The 25028-nt window shown below is 44.5% G+C and overlaps 1 protein-coding gene across 4 annotated transcripts; it reads right to left on the bottom strand.

The window, feature by feature from the left end:
• On the bottom strand, nt 1-24987 carry DCAF17 (DDB1 and CUL4 associated factor 17). Of its 4 annotated transcripts, none has more exons than XM_035135426.3 (15): nt 24880-24987; nt 22387-22633; nt 21476-21579; nt 18260-18350; nt 16136-16272; nt 14166-14244; nt 12995-13084; nt 12642-12749; nt 11282-11387; nt 9800-9942; nt 8509-8618; nt 6697-6784; nt 4240-4323; nt 2218-2373; nt 1-582 (listed from the first exon to the last, which is right to left on the bottom strand). In XM_035135426.3, the coding sequence occupies exons 2-15, from the start codon at nt 22558-22560 to the stop codon at nt 391-393; spliced, it is 1662 nt and encodes a 553-aa protein (XP_034991317.3). In that variant the 5' UTR covers nt 22561-22633; nt 24880-24987; the 3' UTR covers nt 1-390. The 4 variants fall into 4 exon arrangements, with proteins under 4 accessions (XP_034991317.3, XP_088514413.1, XP_034991326.3 ...); XM_088658287.1 differs by having other exon boundaries at nt 24168-24918; XM_035135435.3 differs by lacking the exon at nt 24880-24987 and adding an exon at nt 24507-24872.
• Between the last annotated feature and the right edge of the window lie 41 nt (nt 24988-25028).

The raw sequence follows: 25028 nt of genomic DNA, 5'->3' as shown, positions 1-25028 counted from the left end.
GAAGTTTTTAATGGTTGATGTTTTATTGTGTTTTTCATGTTTTGTTGGGAGTCGCCCACAGTGGCTGAGGCAACCCAGTCAGATGGGCGGCATATAAAAAATAAAATTATTATTATAAATGTAGTTTTAAGTCCATGTGTCACAGTAACTAGTCCATCAAAAGGTATCCTGCTCCTCAGCCAAATGGGGAAAACATTGCAAATAAATGCAATTCGCGGTTCATTACGTGTAAGACAACTTCAAAATAAATATGTAGTGGGAATAAATATGCAGTGGAACGATTTTTTTTTCATTACAAAAGGATGTATATCTACACAGAAGCTGAGTAGCAACCAGCTCAAAGGGGCTTACAAATCCTCCGGTGCAAAGTCTCTAATAAAACGGTTAAAACTACAAAAAAACCTCAAAGGTTTTCCCCATTTTTTCACAAAACAGTCGTTCTCCTTTCCCCTTCTTGATGTCTTCATCTTCCTTAGAACTACTGCAGGTCATGTGGTAAACGTAACAGCTGAAGATCCTGCTGGGCTTCTCTTCTATGTGCACAACTATATTTCTGTCAAAATAAACTTCATGGTTGTATGTCTGCATGGAGAGAACAAAGAAAATAGTAGTAATTTTCATTTCAGGTAGGCAGGGTGGGGAAGGTACTTTGATGACGCACAGGGCTTTGCGGTGATCAGCACCTCAGATATGACATCCCTCTGCAGCAAGCAAGTTACAACATGAAGCTTGGGCTAACCAGCGAATATAAGCTATACTCCAGAGGGATGGGGAACCCATGGCTCTCCAGGTGTTGTCGGAGAACTCCTCCCATCATCCCAGACCATTGGCCATGGCAAGGGCTGAGTGGGACTTGGGGATTCAGGTGGAGCTTCAGCTGGCAGGGCAGGGAGGAGAGAATGAGAGGCAGGAAAGCAGAGACGGAGGGAGGAGTCTGCTCCTGTGATGCAACAGAACTGGCAGCTGCTGAAGGCAAAAAGCGGCTGGACGGAGCCTGCAGCCCGCTGGGGGTGTTTTGTTCAATCCTCCAGCAAAAGTGCTCGTTGTCAACAGGTAAAGGACCCCTGTGCGGTTAAGTGCAGCCAAAGGCGACTATGGGTTTGTGGCCCTCATCTCGCTTCCAGGCGAAGGAGCCGGTGTTTGTCCACACACAGCTTTCCAGGTCATGTGGCCAGCGGGACTAAACCGCTTCTGGCGCAACGGGACACCGTGATGGAAACCAGATGTCAGTCTTGTCCCTTCCGCATACATTTCAAGCTGGCTAGGTTTTAAAAATATTAAGTGCCATTCGTCGTTTATGCGATTAAATGTTCATACCAAGTCGTCTTTTTTATTATTATTATTTAAAGAAAAACCAAGAGCAACACTCAATCATTTTTTTTTTTTAAAATGGCAAAGCAGAGCAGGGCAAGGGGCGAGTCTCCAGTGGGTCAGCACTGTGCCCAGCCAGCTTCCGGTTCCAACTTATAGAACTCGAGCCCAGCCACGCTTGTTTCTGGGAATACAGGTGAAACTCGGAAAATTAGAATATCGTCAAAAAGTGCATTTATTTCAGTAATGTAACTTATTATTTTTTAGTTTTCTTATGCACTTTTCGACGATATTCTAATTTTCTGAGTTTCACCTGTAGTGATACACCCTTTTGCACATTTTCCCCAATGGGATCTGTGTTGGATCTCTAACATTTGGAACACAAACGGCACATGGCAGCTGGATGAACAACAGCACGTTAAGCGGAGCGACTAGAAGCCTTAATGAAAACGTACCATACTTATCAGTCTATAAGACGCCCCCATGTATAAGACGCCCCCTATTTTTGGGGACTCAAATTTAAGAAAATAGGGGGAGATGGCACAGAGTTGTTGAGCTTTTTTTTGGGGGGGGGGGAATTACCAGAGTTGTTGAGCTTTTTTAAGGGGGTATTGATGAAAATCTCTCACCCGCATGCATCGCAAAATCCGCCTCCCGCCTGTCCCATCGCTGCCAGAAGCTGCCAATCGCTCGCTGCCCAACTGCCGCAGCGTCAGCCAATCAACACCACCCATTGGTGCAGAAACCAATAAAATGCACAATAGGAGCTGGCAGCCACGGCAGCAACCGTTCAAACGTCCGCCCTATGCGCTACCCATGTATAAGACAACACACACTTTTAAAAGAAGATAACATAGTCTTATACACGGAAAAGTACGGTATACCTTTAAGCGGGATTATACTCACCACATCCCAAGATTCCGCAAACGGAATGCTCTTAAGTCGACTCCCGTACTCGTTGCAGTGGAGGTCAAGGTGGGCGGCCCCATAAGCTCCTATCTGAGTAACTGCCACAATGGACAGCAAATTCAGTTCATCTTCATAGTCCACAATTTTGAAAGTCTTATTAAAAATAGGAGCTCGGGTTACTCGGGAAGTTAAGTTGTTTAGCCACAGGTTTTTTTTTTTTTTTTAAAAAAAACACCTCCTAGCTATTGCGCAGGTAAAAATAAACAGACAGAAGACTTATAGTAAGAGAAATTTATAAATGGTCCTGTCAATAATTGCTGCCGCTTGCAACTAACTTTCCAGCCATGCAAGTTTTTGATATTTTTCACTTGGAGCCTCTAGAAGCAGGAAAATATTTTAAAGTTTTTCATGGTGAAACGGGCCCAATTCAAAGTGCTGGTTTTGACCTATAAAGCCTTGAACAGCTCAGGACCCTGAGATTATCTTCTGAGGCCCTCCTTTGTGTGCCCCCTCCTCCAGAGGTCCAGAGGGTGGCAACACGAGAACGGGGCCTTCTCTGCAGTGGCTCCCTGTCTGTGGAATGCTCTCCCCAAGGAAGGTCGCCTAGCACCTTCATTACACACCTTTAGGCACCAGGCAGAAACGTTCCTTTTTAACCAGGCCTTTGGCTGATTTGATTGACATCCTATGTCCTTTTAAAATGTGGGTTTTTTTGGGAGGGGTTATTGGGTGGTTGTTTTTTTATTTCGATTATATATTTTGTGGTTTTATATTCTGATTTTGTTCTGTGAACCGCCCTGAGGCTTCCGGGTATAGGGCGGTAGATAAATTCAATAAATAATAATAATAATGGTAATAATTTAAACCGTAAAATCAAACAGCAGGCATACAATGGGTAAAATCCTGCCTGCTTGTGCGTTTTCTCTCTCTTTCTAAATTTGGTAACTGAATATAAATGAACTACAGGTTTTAAAGGCCGTGGAGGAACCCTTGCCATGTTTTTCACCCAGACGGTATTCATTTCCATGGAAACAAGGCTGCAGATAGTTTCCAGAAGCGGAGGAATTAGAATTCTTGTGGCTGTGTCATCTCAGCTCCAGTTCCTGATGGGAGGGTGAAAAATGGATTCCAAAAATAGTTGCTAATGATGCTGGGAGCACACTGTTCAGATCTGTAGTGCTTTGCCTAGCTTGTTTACCGTCCTTTTCCATGAACCTCAGGCTTGCAAATAGCAGGAAATCGGTCGCAGGCATTGCAGCGTGCGGTCAAACTGGAGAGTCAGATAACCAAAATGCTCACCGGCCAATTAGATTCCCTGAACATTTCACCATATCTAGGACAGTGCTATCCTGACATTTCTAAACCACAGCCTAACATTTCACTGGACCGGTACCCACCCATGTGTCACACCCCCCCCCCCCGCGAAGAGAGAACACAAAAAGCTGTATTTTTAGCGGAAAGTTAGTTTCCCAGGTGTGTGCTGGCAGATTCCTAGCTGACCACTGGTGGAATAGAACAGTGTTTCCCAACCTTGTGCCTCTAGATGTTTTGAGACTACAATTCCCATCATCCCTAGCTAGCAAGACCAGTGGTCAGGAATGATGGGAATTGTAGTCCGAAAACAGCTGGAGGCACAAGGTTGGGAAACACTGGAATAGAAAACAAAGAGATCTACTCTATCAAAATTGGGGGGGGGGAGAGAAAAAGGAATGGGTATATAGCAGAGTTCCTGTCTTTCCCAACTTGAACTCAGATACATTTGACAACATTTAAATTAGCAGGGTATGTGTGTGTAGTTGTACACACGAGTAAGGTATATCTTATATGCACACACAAACATTTGCATAAAACTATGTTGTACTCACGAGAAGACCCACTGAAATCGATGCACCTAAATCAGTTATGCCCATTGATCTCAATGGTTCTACTCTGAGCAGAACTAGCATCAGATACAACACAAGCTCTACAAAGTCATTTCATGAGCTGCCTTATTCAAGATCACATATTTTTTTTTGTTACCTCTTGCCCAGGGTCATCATCCAATAGTGTCATACGTTTCTTCACAACTCGGCCAAACGCTGTTACCGTTACAGAGTTCTTAACCTTTGAGATTAAAATATGGAGACAGAGGAGAGAGAGAGAGAGAAATGAGACAAATAGTAAAATTAAGGACAACGCTAACTGAAGTTTTCATTTACTTTTTTGTTTGTTAGTTAAATACTGTATGGATTTTAAGCAGGTTTATGCTTAAGGACAGGTTGGTTTCAAAACGATTTGAAAAATGCACACAGCACCTAGAAAAAAACACAGACGCCGTCTTCTCAGGCGTCTTTGCTGAAAAGATTTAAAGGATAATTACAAAGCATTCAGGAGAATAATGAAGTCAACAGCACATTCTCAACTGCTGCAGCAGAAATACAGACTAATAGTCACTGCACTCCAGAGAAGGAGCTTTTAAGCTTGCTGGGTATTTATTTATAGCACAGAAAAGCTAGATAAAGATTCTTCACTGTTGTTTATTCAAAACCACATTCAAAATACTGTTTAAGCGGTTTCTCACCCTCCCTTTATTAGCTATGTTATTTCTCTCTCATAACTATGTCCTAGCTCATTAAAAACAATACAATTCAATGTCACAGTAAACAACATTTAATGGATTGTTGTGAATGTGCCGATCTAAGCTGTTTGTTTCCTCCCTGCTTAGCGTTATGTCTGAACCAAGGATTAAGATTTGTTCCACAGAATCATAAAGTTAGAAGGGACCCTAAGGGACATCTAGTCCAACCCCCTGCATACCAGAATCATGGCTCAATAATCCCTGACAGAGGGCCATCCAAGCTCTCTATAAAATCCTCAAATGAATCCACTACTTTCTGAGGTAGTCTGCCCATTTTGCTCCAAGCAAACCATGGTCAGTAAACCGAGAACAAACCTTGGCTACAGGCTGTGGTTTGCTAGGAGTAAAACAAACCATAATCCCTGTTTTCAGACAGAATGGTAAGCCGGTTACTGTGTCCCCTCCCCCTCCCACCAACGCACAAGGAGAGAGAAGCTAAGATGGTGCAAATTGCTTATGGCTTACTACAACACGCAATGCAGCCACTCAAACAACAGCATCATATTATGTCGCTGGCTGCTCAGTGTTTAGATCCAAACACCTCTCACACGGGGACTGTGGTTTGGTAATTAATGTTTCCCCAACATCTCACAGCTCTTCCCCCATTCCTGCTATAAATCAGCAGGTAAATGGCGTACAGGAAGTAAGAGCCATGGAAAGAGTCAGAGGAAAATAAATCCAAGTTCTAAGCAGGGATGGGGAACCTGGGGCACGTCATACGTTGCTGGGCTCCTGGTCCCATCATCTCTGACCACTGAACATGGGGGCTGGGACTGATGAGAGCACCAAAACTAGAAAACATTTCTTTTTAAATAGCTTAAAAACCCTATTTTGATACCCTGCCTTCACATCCCCAAGCTTTGCTCTACAACCATGAGGATTGGAAGCCTTTTTTGTTTTCAAAACAAAATCTAGTTCTTAGAAAATAAACAATGCAGTGGTACCTCTGAAGTCGAACGGAATCCATTCCAGAAGTCCGCTCAACTTCCAAAACGTTTGGAAACCAAGGAAGCTCCTGCAGCCAATCGGAAGCCACAGAAGACGTTCGGGTTCCAAAGAACGCTCGCAAACCAGAACACTCACGGGTTTGCGCCGTTCGGGAGCCAAAACATTTGACTCGCAAGGCGTTTGGGATCCAAGGTACCGTACGACTGTAATAATTGTTGATGTTATTATTCTACAACCCTACTTTTAGCTCCACTTGGTACACAGAGACTAAACAATTTAGCAACTTACACACAAGGGGCAAACCCCATCTGTTAGCAACTTTTTCTTGTTAGGCTTTGACAACAAACATTTTCTCCTGAAGGAGGATTTTTGAATGTAGCTCTGCTATAATTTAAAAGCTGCCTGACCCCTTATCTGAAAAAAACTGCCCGTTTGTGAGCCGCACCTAAACTTCAGGTCTTCAAATGCAAGTCATGAATAATTTGTGGTGAGTTTCTAGGTCCTTTCAATGTTACGTTTTTGTGATCTGCTTCCATGCAACAACTTTCAGATGCCACGCTTCCCTAAACAGTTAACAGCTTCAGCATAGGACCAAGCCTCTTGCTACACAATGGCCACAAAGGATTGATTCACACTCATGAATCTTTATTACCTGATAACCATTCCTACATCCAGCTCAAAGTTGTCTCCACTGAAAAGTACTGACGCAGGTGAACAGAGAAGTTTTGACTGTGAATGAGTTGAGGAAGCTGCATGTGTAATCCAGCCCTAAATAAGAGTTAATTTCTCCCCACCTGAGCTAGAGCTGAAATAAGAAGCATGGTCTCTACAATATACAAATTGCACAAATAAAAAAGTTAAATAAGAATGATGACAACAATCCAGGTGTTTTTTTTTTGTTACATTCTCACATTATCTCCCCTGTTGGCCTCTATGACAAAGTCTTCCGTAATTTCCTGCTGTTCTGCGTTATTTTCAGATTCCTTCAGCTTCAAAACTCTGGTTGAGAAAAATGAAACCAAGAGAGTCACATTCACAGGAAGGTGTGATGGAGAAAGTAAAAAAAAACACACACACACACTAATTTTCACAGTCACTATGCATTCTGAGATGGAGCGATGGGAGTCAGGACCCAGCACATTTTTAATAAGCACATCTTTGGCATCTCTTGTGTGGTGGCATCAGAACCTGCCATATGTCAGACCATACAATGCTGCTTCTTGTGTTCCTGTGTGTTATGGTGGTATCAAAGGGTATGATCCAGGACTCTGTTGCATACATGCGAGTGCACACGCAGGCAAAACATTTCTACTTTAATTCTTTTGTTCTGAGAATCCAGAAATTAATGACCTTTGAAAATATACAGTGGTGCCTCGCTTAACAAATGCCCTGCTTAACGAAATTTCCGCTTAACGAAAGGATTTTTTGAGCGGAGCTTGCCTCGCTAGACGAATGCGTTTTACGAAAAATTCATCTAGCGAATCGCGGTTTCCCATAGGAATGCATTGAAATTCAATTAATGTGTTCCTATGGGCAAAAAAAAAATTCCAAAAAAATTCAATGCATTCCTATGGGATTCGCTAGACGAATTTTTCGCTATAAGGAAAGACCCGTGGAACGAATTAATTTCGTCTAGCGAGGCACCACTGTACCGTACTTTTCCGTGTATAAGACAAGGTTTTTTTTATTTAAAAATTATGTTTAAAATTGGGGGTCTTCTTATACACGGATAGTGCATGGAGGGGGGAAGTGGGATTGGTTGCTTGTGCAAGCTGGAGATTGTCAGCGTGTATTTGGCATATTATTGGTGGCTGCGGCAAGGGCTAATGTTGATTGGCTGTCACTGCGGCAATAGGGCGGGCGATTCGTGTCTTCTGCCGTCGCTGGGACAGACAGACGATAGGTGGTTTTTTTCGACGCTTGCGAGTGGCAGCGTAGGTCAAGCTTAACAACTCTGAGCAATCCTCCCCCCATTTTCTTAATTTGGAGTCCCCCAAAATACATGGGGCATGTTATACACGGAAAAATACGGAAAATTGAAGAACTAGCTACGTGATACTGCTATAAATTCATGTTGGGTGATTCAAGATCATGACAAACAATGAACCTCCAATAAAGAAATAAAGATGATAAAACAGTATGCTTCCAATAGAGCTTCCATTTAGCTATCATGGCTATGAATTTGCCTAACCCTTTCCCAAACACATCTATAAGGACACGGAAACCTTGGCCAATCAGAAGTTCAGCTTCAACAGCTAAAGGTAAAAAGGTAAAGGACCCCTGGACGGTTAAGTCCAGTCAAAGGCGACCATGGGGTTGTGACGCTCATCTTGCTTTCAGGCCGAGGGAGCCGGCGTTTGTCTGCATTCAGCTTTCCGGGTCATGTGGCCAGCATAACTAAGCCACTTCTGGCGCAACAGGACAGAGTTACGGAAACCAGAGCGCATGGAAATGCTGTTTACCTTCCCGCTGCAGTGGTACCTATTTATCTACTTGCACTGGTGTGCTTTTGAACTGCTAGGTTGGCAGGAGCTGAGACAGAGCAACGGGAGCTCACCCTGTTGCGGGGATTCAAACTGCCGACCTTCTGATCGGCAAGCCCAAGAGGCTCAGTGTTTAGACCATAGTGCCACCCGCAAGCTTGGACAGTGAATCCCCTCAATGAAGACTAAAGAACAACTGAATCACAGGCAGACACAGGCTACTTTCACAGCAAGACTTACTTAATCAAACTTGGTCCCACATGCAGCACTCTTCCAGAAGTGTCTTGGTGGAAAGATATCCAGTCAGGTTCCAATGAGGAACATTCCATATCCTGGATGCCGTTCTTTGCCTGGAATGATGGAACAAAACATGCAAGTTATCTCGAACAAACACAGAAGAGACCTCTCCGTCTAATGTACACTGAGAAGTTGTAGCACGAGTTTGTATCCTGATCTTCCTAGAAGGAAGTGTGGGGTGTTGTCCTATTTTAGGCAACTTAACATTGGTTTCCACAGTCCAAATTCGCCACACTTCTCACAGAATATTGTTCAATATCTCATCCCAGAATACAATCCATTTGGCAAACCTTGCAGTTCTGTTTTCAACCCATATTGACCACTAAGAAATCAATTCCTGGGGGGGACACAAAGAGTGTAGAATTTGAAGTAAAACATCTAGTTTTCCATCTAATGTATTACAAGGGTACTTTACCAAAGTAATTCAAAAAAGGGACAAGCTACGACAGGTATGAGCCCTTCAGATTTTGATGCCAAAGCAATTAGACTGAAACACAATTTAATGCTTGCCTATATACAAATTGCCTAGTAACTGGATACGACACCTTCCCTGAGTAATATTTTTTTTAAAAAAAAAACCCAGAGGTAGGGACCCTGTGGCCCTCCAGATATTGTCACACTCCAATCCCATCAGCCCCAACAAGCACATAGCTGTGCTGATGTAAATTGTAGTGCAAAACATCTGGTGGGCACCAGGTTGGGGAAAGCTGCTTTAAATACTGAACACACTATTTTTACCCTGCTGCCTCCAAATATCATTGTCAGGTTGCAAGGAAGGTGGGCAGAAGGTGCACATTTTTTGCAACGGGAGAACAACTGCTCAAAAGTATGTGGCATGCATCTTGCTCACGGTCCTGGGATCTTATCCCTAGATTTCGTATACGTGTCTGTGCTTAATCCAACGATACAAGGATGTTTCCTTATATACAAGCAGAAAACAGGGCAACCTAACGTTGAACATGATTCTACATACACGACTCTATTTTGAAATGGGGGCAGTCAGGGAAACACAAGTGAAAAATGAGAAATGAATCATGGAAACATAGAACTGTAGTGTTGGAATGGATCTAGTCCAAGTCCTTGCAATGCAGGAATCTGCGACCTCGAGATTAAAAGTCTCACGGTCTACCGATGACTGAGCTATCAGGAAATAATGCTGAATGGCTCTTTTCCTACTTTACACACCCACAATTTTCTGACTGAGAATGAATATGTGACACTTGAACAGGTTTACCAAAGTGTGGTCTTTCAATGAACAAACGTGGAAGATTCCTTTCTGTTTTTTCTTGTTAGGAGTGATGATGTAATGCCAAGGGTATCCTCCAATTTCAAATGTGTTCTCCAGAGAAGACACTTCAAAAAGCAGATCTGGGGTATCTGCAAATGTTAACATGAACAGCTTCATCATTCCGTTTGTTCTTCAGTAAAGCTTTAAAGATCGCAGACACAGGAGTTTACGGCCACTAAACACCAAAAGTTTATAGTGCAACAATGATTATCCGGAACCCTGGAACCTTGCATTCTATTAGCAGTACATAAAACAGACACCTGGACAATATAATAAAGGCCACAAGAAATCACATTTTTCCCTTTACAGATTGTGTTTATTTTATTAATGTGTGAATCACCTTTCACGTGTGTCTCAAGGCAATTCACAAATATAGTATATAAACAGTCAAAAGCAGTTTACAAAACAGCACAAAATAACCACTAAGGATAGCTTGCCGGAACAAAAATATCTTCAATTGTTTCCACAAAGTACACATGTTGGGTGCCTGCCAACTCTCATAAGACATGCTGAAAGCCCTGCTCAGAGGTACTGTGGAGTGGGCTTCTAGTATTTTAGGAACCTCAAGGAAGAACTCTCCCGGATAATGCAGTGACCTATTTCATATATAAAGGATAATGTGGTCTCCTAAGAGTAACCTGGTCCTGAACTGCACAGGGCTTTGTATGTTAGCACCAAAACCTTGACGTTTGCCTGGTAACGGATTGGTTGCCAATGCAAATCTTGCAAGCAATATGCCAGCGGTAGTTTGCTCCCCAAAGCAGCCTAGCCTGCATTCTGAACCAGCTGCAGCCTCTGGACCATTCTCCAGGGTAGCCCCATGGGGAGCACATTGCAGTAATCCAACCTTCAATGGGCAGTAGTGGTCACGCTAGTGCCTGATCCAGGAATGGACATAACTGTCTTACCAGCATTGTACATTGTAAATTGCACAGTACAGTCGTACCTTGGTTTGGTTTTCAAATAGCTTAGTTCTCGAACATTTTGGCTCCCAAACGCTGCAAACCTGGAATTGACCGTTCCGGTTTGCAAACTATTCCTGCAGCCAATCAGAAGCCGCGCTTGGGTTTCTGAACATTTTGCAAGACAACCGGACTTCCAGAACGGATTCCATTTGACTTTCAAGGTACGACAGTACTAGGTTTTATGCTGTCCAAAGCCACAGGGGACAGGATAACAGTCCACAGCTAGAGAGCGAGAGCGAGAGCAATCCTATATATCCTTTCCTGGGAGTAAGCCCAAACAAATGCAGTGGTGCTTACCTCTGAGGTGACATGCAAAGGACTGCATTTACAGTATTAATGCAAATTCCAAAACAATTACTATACCAATGCACATAAAGGCAGCCGTTACTGGCAGTGTTAGGGCTTTTTATAAGACGTGTAACTGACCACTTGTGGTAATGAATCTATAACCCCGTAGAAATACCTGTTATTTTAATATTGCAGGGAATGCCGAAGGGGTATTTTCCCACAATCCCAGCTTTGCCATTCCAGCTGCACTCTTGTCCCAGATCCACCTGGCACTCTGTGAACTAAAAGAAAACAAAAGAAACTTGCTCAATTCTTTCGACACATGTATAATCGTTGTATTCTAAAGAAAGTTGCTGCACTGTGTTCTCATCTAAGGAAGCTTTAAGTCTGCTTGTTTTTAAGTTATTCCTTGTTTCTAAATCTGAGCGTCAACATTTTATCTCTAGAAGCACACGCCAATGAAAAAGGAGCGAGAACCTGAAGCCTAGAAGGGCCTCTCTGTTTGGTCCTCAGAACCCTTCTAGGCCTTGCCCCTCACTGGCCCTTCCTTTGCACCCAAACCGTTCTTGCCTGGCTGGAATGTGATTTTGAACTCTTGTTGCCTCTTGCTTGCCTGAATCAGGGCAGTCCAACTTTCCATACCACGTGGGCCACAAGAGTACTTTGGCAGGGAACCCACAGGATGCACACTTGCCTCGTTGGGCCACGGCAAGCAAGGCCAAAATTTGACACTCCACCTCCCCACCCCTTGTGCTGCCTTCCCAAAGCCGAGTCAGGGAGGCCCCGGCCTTTGGGATGGAGTTGTGAGGCTCGGGCAGGGTCCTAGAGCCTTCCCACCTCCTTCCCAATGCAGGGAAAGTGCTAACTAGGCTTTGGGAAGTAGGCAGAAGGACTCTAGAACGCTGTCGGGGCCCTCATGTCTCCTTCCCCAAGCCCAGTGCCTCACTTACCTAGCTTTGGGAAAGCTGGGGGTGGGGAGCATCAAATGTTGCTTCAGGGGGCCACATGCAGTCCTTGGGCTGTGCGTTGGACCACCCTAGTCTGGATGACGGACCATCCTAGTCTGGCTGGTTTTGCCTCTGGGTCCTGCCCACTTACCAGCATGCGGAAGGTTGCTCACAGAAGCGAATGTGGCTGACAAAGGTTCTGCGGCACTGCAAAATGCTATGGCTAGGATGATATTGCTCACTCGGGCATCAGGTTGGGAAAGTCCTATCTGAGGAGGCACATCTCTGGCGCCCACAAAAAGTAAGTTAAAATTATTTTCTTTCCATTGTTGTTCTTTTCCATATGCTTCTTCTGGAGTTCTGTGGAGAGCAAATTCCCCCTCTTTGTATGATTCAGGAACCAAGTTTATGCTGGTGTGCAGTAGGGTATATTTGTTACTGACTCATATAAATGCCCTTCTACCCTTGCTTCTCTCATCCTTCTGTTGCTTCTCCCCAACCTTAAGCATGTAAGCTATGTTACTCTAAAACAGCTTCTGCATCAACGGTGCTGTAATATCGGTATTGATTCTACTCGTGGTACTTTACCTGCTCAGAGATAGCCTGGAAGCTGTACAGCCTGACAAGGCCAGCGCTGTGTGTCACGACCAGCATGTTATGTGACAACATGGCGTCTGTCATGCCGTTTCCAAAGATCTGGATTGAGCAGAAAGAAAATTAATGAAGAGATCAGGAGAGGCCACCTGCCCTTGACAAAAATCACCAGCATTGGTTAGAAATTAGGACCTGGAGCCATACAGGGTGGTATATACATTTAACAACAACAACAATAACCAAGGCTTCTCAGGCTTTCTAAAACAAGCAATTTGTACCAATCAATGGCTTTACTTTCTGAGACCACTCGAAAAGAGGACAGCTAACCCCTAGGATAGCAGACTTACTTTTTTGTCGAGTTCTAGCATCCCGATGAACGATAGTGGCAGAACTCTGAACACGGCAAGGAAGAAAAGCACAGACCGTTGGATGCCAACCTAGGAAGGAACATGCCGGAAACAGTTATCACGCGTCAGTTTGGGGATGATAGGACAGAGGTAGATACAAATTCTCATTACCTTTTCCCTCAAGCACGTATAAAGGTATGCACACATGCATCTATCAAAACAACAACACTTATGAAACAAAACAACACTTGCTCTCAGAGAGAGCATGGCTACCACTCTGGAAACAGATGTACTAGGGGTGTTGTCCTGAGATACTTTATACCAGGCATCCCCAAACTGTGGCCCTCCAGATGTTTTGGCCTACAACTCCCATGATCCATAGCTAAGAGGACCAGTGGTCAGGGAAGATGGGAATTGTAGTCCAAAACATCTGGAGGGCCGAAGTTTGAGGATGCCTGCTTTATACAGTGGTAACTCAACTTACGAACGACTCGATAACCGAATTTTTCGACTTACGAATGGGGCAAATGGCTGCACGCTTACGAATTTTTAGACGGGGTTGCTTCGAATTTTTCGACTTACGAATGGGGCAAATGGCCGCACGCTTACGAATTTTTAGATGGGGTTTTAGATGGACTTACGAATTTTTTCCGTTTCCAATGCATTCCTATGGGAAATTGCGTTTCCAATGGCGTTTTTTGACTTACGAATTTTTCGACCTACAAAGGTGCCTTCGGAACGGGTTAAACTCGTAAGTCGAGGCACCACTGTAGACTCGGATGCCCCAAGTATCCTTGTCCTTTAAAGACGCAGTACTGTACAGTGGTACCTCGGTTTACGAACAGTCCTGTTTACAAACTATTCGGTTTACGAACTACGCAAAAGTAGTGTTCCGGGTTGCGAACCTAACCTCGGTTTATGAATGGAAGCCAAATGGTGGAAGGGCACAAGCGGCGGGAGGCCTCATTAGGGAAAGTGCACCTCGGTTTAAGAACGGATTCGGTTTACGAACAGACTTCCGGAACGGATTAAGTTCGTAAACCAAAGTACCACTGTAATCCCATAAGTAAAATCAGGGAGAAACACATCTTGCAAGTTTCCTATATAGCACGGCATGAGAAGCACCCCAAAAGGTCTCCTTTTGAAAGCAAATACTTTCAAGCCAACGTACCTGCCGTGCGGCTGCAGGGAGCTTCTGTTGAGCTGACTTGACAACCATGACCTCTTGAGGAACATCCCAACTTAGATATCTAGTGGTAAAAGGTAAACGGACCAAATAAAAGGTAAATGGAGCAAAACACACCAAAATGAAATGCCATTTATTTTCTGGGAAAGTGAACTGTTTTGTTTTCAAAGTCCTTTAGAATATGGTCTGGGCACTACAGTTCAAGAAGGATACTGACAAGCTGGAACGTGTCCAGAGGAGGGCAACCAAAATGGTCAAAGGCCTGGAAACAATGCCTTATGAGGAACGGCTTAGGGAGCTGGGTATGTTTAGCCTGGAGAAGAGAAGGTTAAGGGGTGATATGATAGCCATGTTCAAATATATAAAAGGATGTCATATAGAAGAGGGTGAAAGGTTGTTTTCTGCTGCTCCAGAGAAGCGGACACAGAGCAATGGATTCAAACTACAAGAAAGAAGATTCCACCTAAACATTAGGAAGAACTTCCTGACAGTAAGAGTTGTTCGACAGTGGAATTTGGTGCCAAGGAGTGTGGTGGAGTCTCCTTCTTTGGCGGTCTTTAAGCAGAGGCTTGACAGCCATCTGTCAGGAATGCTTTGATGGTGTTTCCTGCTGGGCAGGGGGTTGGACTGGATAGCCCTTGTGGTCTCTTCCAACTCTTATGATTCTATGGGGCCCATGGCAAATCCCTCGCTGAGATGCTTTGAATACTTCACTCTCTCAGGCCCTTCCTTCTACCAACAGTGGACAGTGGTGCTCTGCTGATCTTTGATGGGTTGTGTTGCTGCGGTGCAAACACAGCAGGGGAGCCAACCTGAGGTTCCTGTATTTGCACCACACTTACCTCCCCACCTCCTCACCCCTCCTGGAAGGCAGCAGCTGACTAGAGGTCTGGTGAGAGCTGCCCTTTTCCCTGCCAAGTCATTCCCTGCTGCCCTTTTCCCATTCTGGAACTGCCAAGAAAAAGGACCGATCTACTTGGACAGAAGGAATAAGCAACGGCAGTCACTGTTAAACAACACCTATTATTTAAGAGGCTCTGTTGGTAATAAGCAAGCCCTGAAGAAGCGGAAGCATTCTCTCCCCAGTAAGAAAGCGATATTGCAATCATTTTGGAATCAATCTTCCTTGGGACCCAAGCAGCTATGACCTCTTCCAGCTTCCACAAAAAGGCTGTGATTAAGGCAAAGGCCGGTCATAATCTGATAAAGGTTGGCGCTTCCGTCCTGACTCAGAAATACAGACAATTATCAATTCCAGGGAGAGGTACTTTTGAGTCGGGAAGGAAATTTGGCTTTGTTTGCATTTCAATAAGAAACTAGGTAATCTGCACTTCTCAAACCAACCTGCTAATCGAAAGGCAGCCAGCCTCTGAAATTCACACCTCTCCAAGATTGTACAAATGCAGTTCTCCGACCAAACAATACATAAATATTTGCACTATATTAGGGGCAAATGTGTGTTAAAATGCATATATTAGCAAAAAATAACAGACAAAAAAAAGCACACAAGGGAAGATTGCTTACAAAAATGCATCATAACAAGCACGTTTTTGTATGCAGTTCTGTATATTAGTCAAATCTACAGCAAACAAATTGGCTTTTTAAATGAGAAATTCATATTAAAACACTGGCAAATTTTCATGGGATTTTTTTTATTTTAAAAATGCAAATTGCTGCAGAAATGTGGAGAACTAAATTTAAAGCTGGAAAAAATGATATACCAAGAATTATATTCATCAATCCCTTCCTGTGAGGCAATATTCTTTGGATTGTGCTAAAGTTAAGTCCTGCTGAGTTCAATGGGTCTTACTCGCTAGTAAGTGGACACAGGATAGTGGCCTAGAGTAGTATGCCCCACCAGGAGGGACTTGCTTTCAAGTAAGCATTCATAGGATTTCACTCTGTGCTGAGAAGTAACCCTCAAGCAATCTTATACTAAAGCCTACCTTCTTTACCTGAATTTGCAGTGGGAAGCAAGGTACACTTTTTCAAGTACTTCTCCTGTACTTGCAGAAAGGCGAAGGAGCCAGTTGTTTGCTGTCAGAACCAACAAGGAAGGTTTGTAGTCCGATGGACTCGGCAGCACATCACCCTGTATTAAGAAATAGAGAATGTTCCTATGTTGCATAGCTGCCAAGTACCCCGTTTTTCCCAGGAAACCCCTGTATTTTCTTACCGTTTCTGCTGGTCTCCCAAATGGATTTATATCCCGTAAATCAAAAAGCAGCTCCTGCCGACGACCATGTTTCTGGTGCCGCTCTGCCCATGTATGGGCACCAGAAATCGGGCGGCGCCGGCATAGGAAGTCGCTTCTACGCATGTCCGGAAGTGCATAGAAGCGACTTCCGGTGCTGTGGCCATTTTGGAAATGGGCAGAGCGGCACCAGAAGTTGCTTCTACGCATGTCCGGAATAATAATAATAATAATTATTATTATTATACCCCGCCCATCTGGCCGGGTTCCCTCAGCCACTCTGGGCGGCTTCCAACAAAATATTAAAATACAGAAATTCATCAAACATTAAAAGCTTTCCTAAACAGGGCTGCCTTGAGATGCCTTCTAAAGGTCTGGTAATTGTTGTTCTCTTTGACCTCTGGTGGGAGGGCATTCCACAGGGTGGGTGCCACTACTGAGAAGGCCCTCTGCCTGGTTCCCTGTAACTTGGCTTCCTGTAGCGAGGGAACCGCCAGAAGGCCCTCGGCGCTGGACCTCAGTGTCCGGGCTGAACAATGGGGGTGGAGATGCTCCTTCAGGTATACTGGACCGAGGCCGTTTAGGGCTTTAAAGCTCAACACCAACACTCTGAATTGTGCTTGGAAATGTACTGGGAGCATAGAAGTGACTTCCGGTGCTGTGCCACTGCTGGTCCCGGATTTTTCAATCTGGAACTTGGCAGTTATGTATGTTGTGTATTTTTGTGTTTTCATATTGTAATCCTCGGAGGAAGGGTGGTATAGAAATTAAATCATTATTAATAATAGTAGTGATGGTAATAGCTACAACCATGGGCTGTTATCCCCCCATCTCTTTGTCGGCGTCTCAGCTCCTTATCTGTGAAGCGATTCCCAACCCCAAATAGTGAACCTGTGAGAATACCAGTTAGCGAAGTGCTGAACTTAAGGCAACCCTGAACATTTGCTCTCCACGATTTGGAGGTTTGGTTTGGTTCACCTCTGATAGGGATCCCAATGAGCCCCCTCACCCTCCGTAGCACTCCAGCTGTTATGCGAATGGATATTTTGCCACCCTTTCCATCAGTGTCTGAAACTCCCCTTGTTCCTGGCGCATTTTGCGACAGGGAATTTAAGTAGAGCGAGCAGATTCTGAGCTCTGGGCGCGGTACTGCGCCTAAGATCTCAGATTAAAACTGCAGAGTGGGGAGGAAAGGAAGACCTTTCCCTGCCTCCCCACTGCCAGCTACTCTCTGAAGACTGCGGAAGAGACCCTCTTAAGGATATTAGGGGGGTGGGGAGGGGAAGGAATAGACCTTGTGAAAAACGAACCTAATATTTTAGCTGCAGTTCATTCCTTTTCAGCTTTGAATTCTTGTTGTAAAAAAGCGCACCGAGACACACCCTCCATTTAAGGTGCCCTTTAGCTCCTAGCTTTCACATCTCAGTTTCTAACACCGCTTTCAATATGGAGTAATGCAACAGCAACATACGGCACTTGCTAGTTACAGCAACCTCAGTTGTGGATTTTCAGAACGTGCACCCGATTATGGCTTGCAAACACATCGGCTGCTTGCTTTAAAACATTTCTTATACGGAGTATTGAGGCTTCGCAATCCTGCAAGGAAGCTCACAAAGGGATGGGCATAGCGTATTTGAACCTGATTACTGGAAGATGACTGTACACATGTAAATGCCTGAACAGACAGGAGCTGCCCTCCCTTTAAAAGATGCTGATTACTTTAGTCCCAAAAGGCAGCTCCCCAAAGATTATTTCATGTGTTGGACTTCTAGTTAAAAGGAAAGAAGGAAGAAAAATAATAATATGTTAAATATGACACAAGGGAGTCTGGTTCTTGTTTTTCTCAGCAAAATCATTTCGTTTGTTTTTTTTAAAAAAATCTTACCACTGGGCATTCCAGTAACAAAGCATCTTCTATTTTTTCCGACCTAGGCCGCCTTGGCATTTGATAAATTATCCTCGGCTCTGGTGTGGTGCTGAGAAAGCGGGGGGAGAAATTAGACTATATTATTTTCCGCGATTCAAAAAGTCTTTTTAGCTATTATAAATAACGATCAAGACTTTATACACACACTGTACATTTAAGTGCATGACGCCCACGCCCCCAGAATCCTGGGAAGTGTAGTTCACCCCTTACAGAGCTACAATTCCCAGCACCCTTAGCAAAGACCACGTCCTTCCTCTCCTCTCTTCTTCATTCCCTTGTGTGGTGTAGTGGTTAAGAGCGGTAGACTCGTAATCTGGTGAACCGGGTTTGCGTCCCCGCTCCTCCACATGCAGCTGCTGGGTGACCTTGGGCTAGTCACACTTCTCTGAAGTCTCTCAGCCCCACTCACCTCACAGAGTGTTTGTTGTGGGGGAGGAAGGGAAAGGAGAATGTTAGCCGCTTTGAGACTCCTTCGAGTAGTGATAAAGCGGGATATCAAATCCAAACTCTTCTTCTCCTCCTCCTATTGCCAGAGAAGGCAGGGGCCTGGGACTGCCTCTGGCAAAAGCTCTCCTGTTGTTGCCTGTCATCTCTGAGGTGCAAAGGCACCATCGGGGTAAGACTTCTGGGAAGATGTCCAGCCCTCACTCAGCAACATGAGCGAGGATGGTCCTCAAAAACCCAGTTGGACTAGCTTACTGCACTTTGAAGTAATGCACATTATCATCTAAAGAGCTCCTCTGCAGGAAGATAATTAAGTTCAGACCCTAAAATTAACAAGTTGCACCAATGCCAAGGAGAGGTGCATGTATGTTGCGGCACACGGCTGCTGTGAATTTCTATCTGACCACTTCACTGAATACCACAACCAAGATTATTTGATTTCTGTTGGATGCTATTTTTTAAACCTACTGTAAGTGCCCGTAGATGCTACAAATGCAGTGGTAGGGCAGTCTACAACTTAAAAACCCCCAACTAAGATAGGTACCTACTGGCGCCTTATCCCCCTTGAGGTCTGGCCGTGGCACGCACAAAGTGTCTGAGCCCTTATTTTCTCCTCTTAAAAGTAAGGTAAAAGGTAAAGGACCCCTGGACGGTCAAGTCCAATCAAAGGTGACTATGGGGTTGCGGCGGTCAACTCGCTTCCAGGTGAGGGAGCCAGTGTTCGTCCACACACAGCTTTCCGGGTCATGTGGCCAGCAGGACTAAACCGCTTCTGGCACAACGGGACACCGTGACGGAAACCAGGGCGCACGGAAACACAGCGGTATCTGTTCATCTACTTGCATTGGCGTTGCTTTCGAACTGCTAGGTTGGCAGGAGCTGGGGCGGAGCAACGGGAGCTCACCCCGTTGCGGGGATTCAAACCGCCCACCTTCTGATCGGCGAGGCTCAGCAAATTAGATCTCAGCGCCACCTGTGTAGAGCTGGAGGAGGAAGTTGCAAGAGCGAGGCTCTTTCTGCTTCCTCTTTCAGCTCCACGAGCCTTTCAAGGTTCAGATTAATTCAGACGGATTTCACTTTTACACTCATTTCTCTCTTGCTGTCTTTCGGGGTGGCGCCAGCTCAAAAAATCTAAATGTACCCACTGGCCTAAAAGGGTTGGTGACTCCTGAACGGATATGACTGCTTGAGAGCAGCAACAACAGTAGCACAACAGCCATGTGTCCTACTTTGCTGAGGACAGTCCTCTGCCTAAAGGAGTCTTCAGTTTGAAGGTCTCTCCAGCCTAAGTCCGATGAAAAGTTAAAGAGCAAGAAGAGTGAAGGAGACTTCAAGGCCACCCTAGAGCTGCACTAGGAGCTTGGGGGCCAAATATCCCAAGGCTATTCTTCCTGGTTACATTTTACCAAAGTCTTTATTTACAGATGTAACCAGCGCACTTCAGCAAACAGCCACAGAGCGATATTTTTTAAAACTACATAAAACGCACGACCCCAATTACACCAACAATTACATGAATTCTTAGTTCAATTGTAAAACGACGGACGAAGCAATATCAAAGTGATTTGGAATGCATAAATTGCACAGTAAGAAACAAGCTTTCCACTACAAATGGAAACGGCGACAACTCGCGTTTGTTCTTTTCTCTCAGCTTGCGTGGCAGCATGACTAATACATTTGCTGAAATACAGGCAGCAACCCTTTTAGGTGTGGCCAAGTGACATGTTCCACTGATGGTGGGGGACAGGAACGGAACCATACCTGCCAAGTTCCTCTCTGAAAAATAAGTGACCGGACCGGAAGTAGCATACCGGAAGTAGCGCGGTGGCCATTTTGGAACTGGGTGGAGCATGCTCAGAAGTGACTTTTGATGCTGCTGTGCCCAGTTCCAAAATGGCTGCCGCACCAGAAGTCGCGCTGCAGCCATTTTGGAACTGGGCAGAGCAGCATCAAAAGTCGCTTCTGAGCATGCTCCGCCCAGTTCCAAAATGGCCACCGCGCCAGAATAAACCGGGGGGGGGGGACAAAAAAAATCCATTTTTTTCGGCTGGGGACAGCTGGAAAAACGGGGGTTTTCTGGGGAAAACGGGAGACTTGGCAGCTATGAACGGAACCCCCGCTCGAAATGGTCACTGCCTGTATGCATATAGAGCTGTGTGCAGGCATGTGTATTCATGCAGTTATTTAAAAAAATCCATGTTTAGGATTTCTAAACAACCATGCACATTTCTTTTATTAACATAAAACTTCTCCCGTTTGAAAAACAATTTTTACCCCGGATGTGAATGCAAAAATAAAGAGGTCTTATTTATTATATTTATTTGTCACTCACAAACAAAAAATCTTTTGTCTTAAAGTGAGTTATACACACACACACACACACACACACACACACATACAGGGATATGAGATATAGATAGATAGATAGATAGGTAGATAGATAGATGTGTGTGTGTGTGTGTGTGTGTGTGTGTGTGTGTGTGTGTGTATAACCATGGCACACTAGGGATTTGAACTTTGTTCTCCCCACTTCTAGTTCAAGGTTCAACACTCTAACCACTGAACCACGTCGTCTCCCAAAAATACTGTGGTTCTTAAAATGAGATATTTCGTACCACATTGCAATCCTCCATTTTACAAATATTCATGCAGGAGAATAGCGTCACAAGATGTAGAAGAAAAATCACTTCTAAATGTGTGTTTTTTAAATAAAATAAAAAAGGTAATTACCCACTCACACAGCACCGGTAATTGTCGAAATAAATCCTCCCACTTTGATAAGCAATTGGAGATGTGGAATGTGTTGTCCAAACGTTCCTGAATGTTGTATTTTCCTGAAATAAATCACAGTGATCCGTTACCAAAAATGTGGTTTAGGAAATGTACTTAAAATGGCCCTACATTAATCATTTGTATTTATTTTGTAGTGAATGCAAAGCCTGTTTTCCGTATTAGACTAAAGGATCCTAGGAAAGGAACTCTAGCAAACTGGTTTGTTTTTTTAATGATTATATACTACTGTAAAAGATCAGAGAAACGGGGCTTTTGTGAATGAAAACACACTTTTGCATCTAAGAAAGAACGTTATACTTCCTTTGTTTAATAACATGTAAACTGTGCATGGCATTATTACCTTTTTTTGTATCAATTAAATACATTTCCACTGGCTTCCATTACAGACGCAAAGCCTGTACAACAGGAATCTGAGGTCTATGGCTGCAATTGTATGCCTATGTGTGGGCATGCATAGATTTCAGTAATGTCTTAATTAAGGTGAAAAGAAAACATAAATTAAGTAGCAGCATTTCTACATTACGAAGATTTTGGGCTGAGGTGATAAAGAGTGGCAGTCCTTTTCTATCTTCAATTACAAAGTCTTAACTATAGAATCCAAAATGTTTCTACAATTTCTCATACGGTAGGCTATCCGTTACCCTGAGTGATTAACCCCTGAGCTTACCTTAGTCAACAACTTCTAGCAAAATAGGGGGCTTTGATTTCATAACCAAGGAGGAGAAATCATATTGGATTATACAGCATGATTGACATATGGATTTCGTTTCTACACAGAAGCACTTTCTTCACAAGATGTAACGGATTCAGCTGCAACACAGTGCTATGGGTTTTCAGTGCCTATTTACCTGGCATACCAGCTTCCTCAGAATCCCCATGTTTTTCCTATAGACCACACCAGCATCTTTTGTGTGAAATCCCTGTGACCGTCTGGTGAGTGCAAAGCAAATATTTCGATTTTCGAATGCATCAGCAGAAGGTAATCTGCTTGTGGCGGATAAGGCAGACAAATTGGAATGCATGTTGGTGGAACATCAAACTTCTGCTTGGTTTCCCCCCAATTTCCACTTGGTTTATTCAGGAAACACAAGAAGTCTAAACAAAAACAAAAAGGGGGGGGGAATTGTTCAGTTAGCCAAATATGGAAATAAATCACAGCGAAAACTAAAATTCATCCGTACAATCCTAGGTGCTAGATTTTGAAAAAAGGGAGCGAGGCCCCTGCGCCTTTACGAGTTGCCTGGAATCAACAATTCTCATCATCATCATTATCTTTTATTATTTATTATTTATACCCTGCCCATCTGGCTGGGTTTTCCCAGCCACTCTGGGTGGCTCCCAACAGAACATTAAAAACACTGGTAAATAAATAAAAATAATTAACTGACCAATCGCATCGCATATAGCTCGGTTCTGCCCCCCTAACATAAATCCTGGCTACGACAATGAGACCCCCATTCTATTTCCCCTGATCATCCTACTATGGACATCCATGCATAAATAGCCATGTAATCCTATATGTATACATCTCTACCCACCAGATTCTCAAATGTGCATAGGATTACAGCCTTGCCCGTGCAAGTTTACTCACAGGCAAGTCCCACTGTGTTCAATGGGGACCAACTAAGTTTGTCATTGGTATGCATTTTCGTGTGCATGCACACTTCTACAGATACAAGAAAACAGAAGTCACCAGACCCTTATATATAGTGAGAGGGTGGGGAGGGGTATTACTCAGAAGGGTGGTGGGAATGGGTGATTGGCTGATAGGTGTGGTAAATCTGTGGACTGTTAACGACTGCAATTGGTCTTACAGGAAAAAGCAAGGTGTGAGATGGCTAAAAATAGCTTTATCATGTATAATGAGATATGAATCCAATGTCTCTATTCAGACCAGGTCTCTCCATGGTTTTAAGTTTGGTAAGGTAAAGGGTAAAGGGACCCCTGACCGTTAAGTCCAGTCGCGGACGACTCTGGGGTTGCGGTGCTCATCTCGCTTTACTAGCCGAGGGAGCCGGCGTACAGCTTCCAGGTCATGTGGCCAGCATGACTAAGCTACTTCTGGCGAACCAGAGCAGCGCACGGAAACGCCGTTTACCTTCCCGCCGAAGCAGTACCTATTTATCTACTTGCACTTTGACGTGTTTTCGAACTGCTAGGTGGGCAGGAGCTGGGACCGGACAACAGGAGCTCACCCCGTAGTAGGGATTCGAACCACCGACCTTCTGATCGGCAAGCCCTAGGCTCAGTGGTTTAGACCACAGCGCCACCCATGTTTGGTAATAAGTTGCAATTCACCAACTTCTCTTTCCAGTCTATTTCTGAAATTCTTTTGTAATAAGACAGTGACTTTTGAGATCTTGTTTAGAATGTCCTGGGAGATTTAATCACCCATTCCCACCACCCTTCTAAGTAATACCCCTCCCCACCCCCTCACTATATATAAGGGTCTGTTTCAGTGTATCTGAACAAGTGTGCATGCACACGAAAGCTCATACCAATGACAAACTTAGTTGGTCTCTAAGGTGCTGCTGGAAGGATTTTTAAAAATGTTATTTCGACTACGGCAGACCAACACGGCTACCTATCTGTAACTAGAACTGTGTTCAATGGGGCTTTCTTTCTTTACCTTGGGATATGGGATAGACCCCACGGAACTTAAACGAGGATTCCTTCTCAGTCAAACATGCTCAGCATTTAGGGTCCCAGTTCCCTTACAAAGTCAGGGAGACACGCAGGAGTCAACAGCTTCTTCCAAACTCCGGCGTTAAGAGGAAATGCACGGGAATGTATTTCCTGTTCCAGTTCCTGCTTATCATCAACGATTGCAATGCGGGCTCGCGTGGGATTTCGCCCCAAACACTTCTCTCTCCGTACATTACCGGGATAGAGAAGGGGAGGGGGGGCATCTTTTCAATCCCCGATTTGAGGCAATCGCTGAAGGTGCAATCCTCACGCGTCAACTTACTTGGGAGTCAGACTCACTAGAACGCATTGGGGCTTCTCTGCGAATGCAAGCAAAGGGGTCAGGGATGTAACCGCAGGCGCTGGATCTCCACATACCGGTGTGGAATATGCCTCCCGACAACCGTCCAGATCAAGATCCGCCCAGCAGGAACTTACTAGGGAGTAAGCCCTATGGCACACAAGGAGGGGCTTACTGATCGACTCAACAAGCACAGGATTCCATTGCAAACCTTCCAAGAGGGAATGGCTGCCGTTTAGCACAAAGCAACTTTAAAACAATATATAGATATAATATAGAGGAGACCCGCGGCTGTTTCTATGCCCTCGCGCGCCTCCGACCACCCAGCGCGCGCGCGCGCAGAACAACAACAAACCTTTCAAGTACCGCGCAGGGGTTAAAACCGCGCGCCTCCAAAACCGGGCCTGTTTCTTTGGCAGGGATACTTTCGTTTCCCCAGCTCCGCCTCTTCGCAATGCACGGCGGGAAACGTAGTTTCCCCCCGCCATCAACTACAGTGCCTCT

The sequence above is a fragment of the Zootoca vivipara genome, chromosome 1, assembly GCF_965207765.1.
Source record: "Zootoca vivipara chromosome 1, rZooViv2.hap1.1, whole genome shotgun sequence".
Classification (NCBI taxonomy): domain Eukaryota; kingdom Metazoa; phylum Chordata; class Lepidosauria; order Squamata; family Lacertidae; genus Zootoca; species Zootoca vivipara.
Note: the sequence above shows the minus strand (reverse complement) of the source record. Positions and strands in the feature narration are given on the sequence as shown.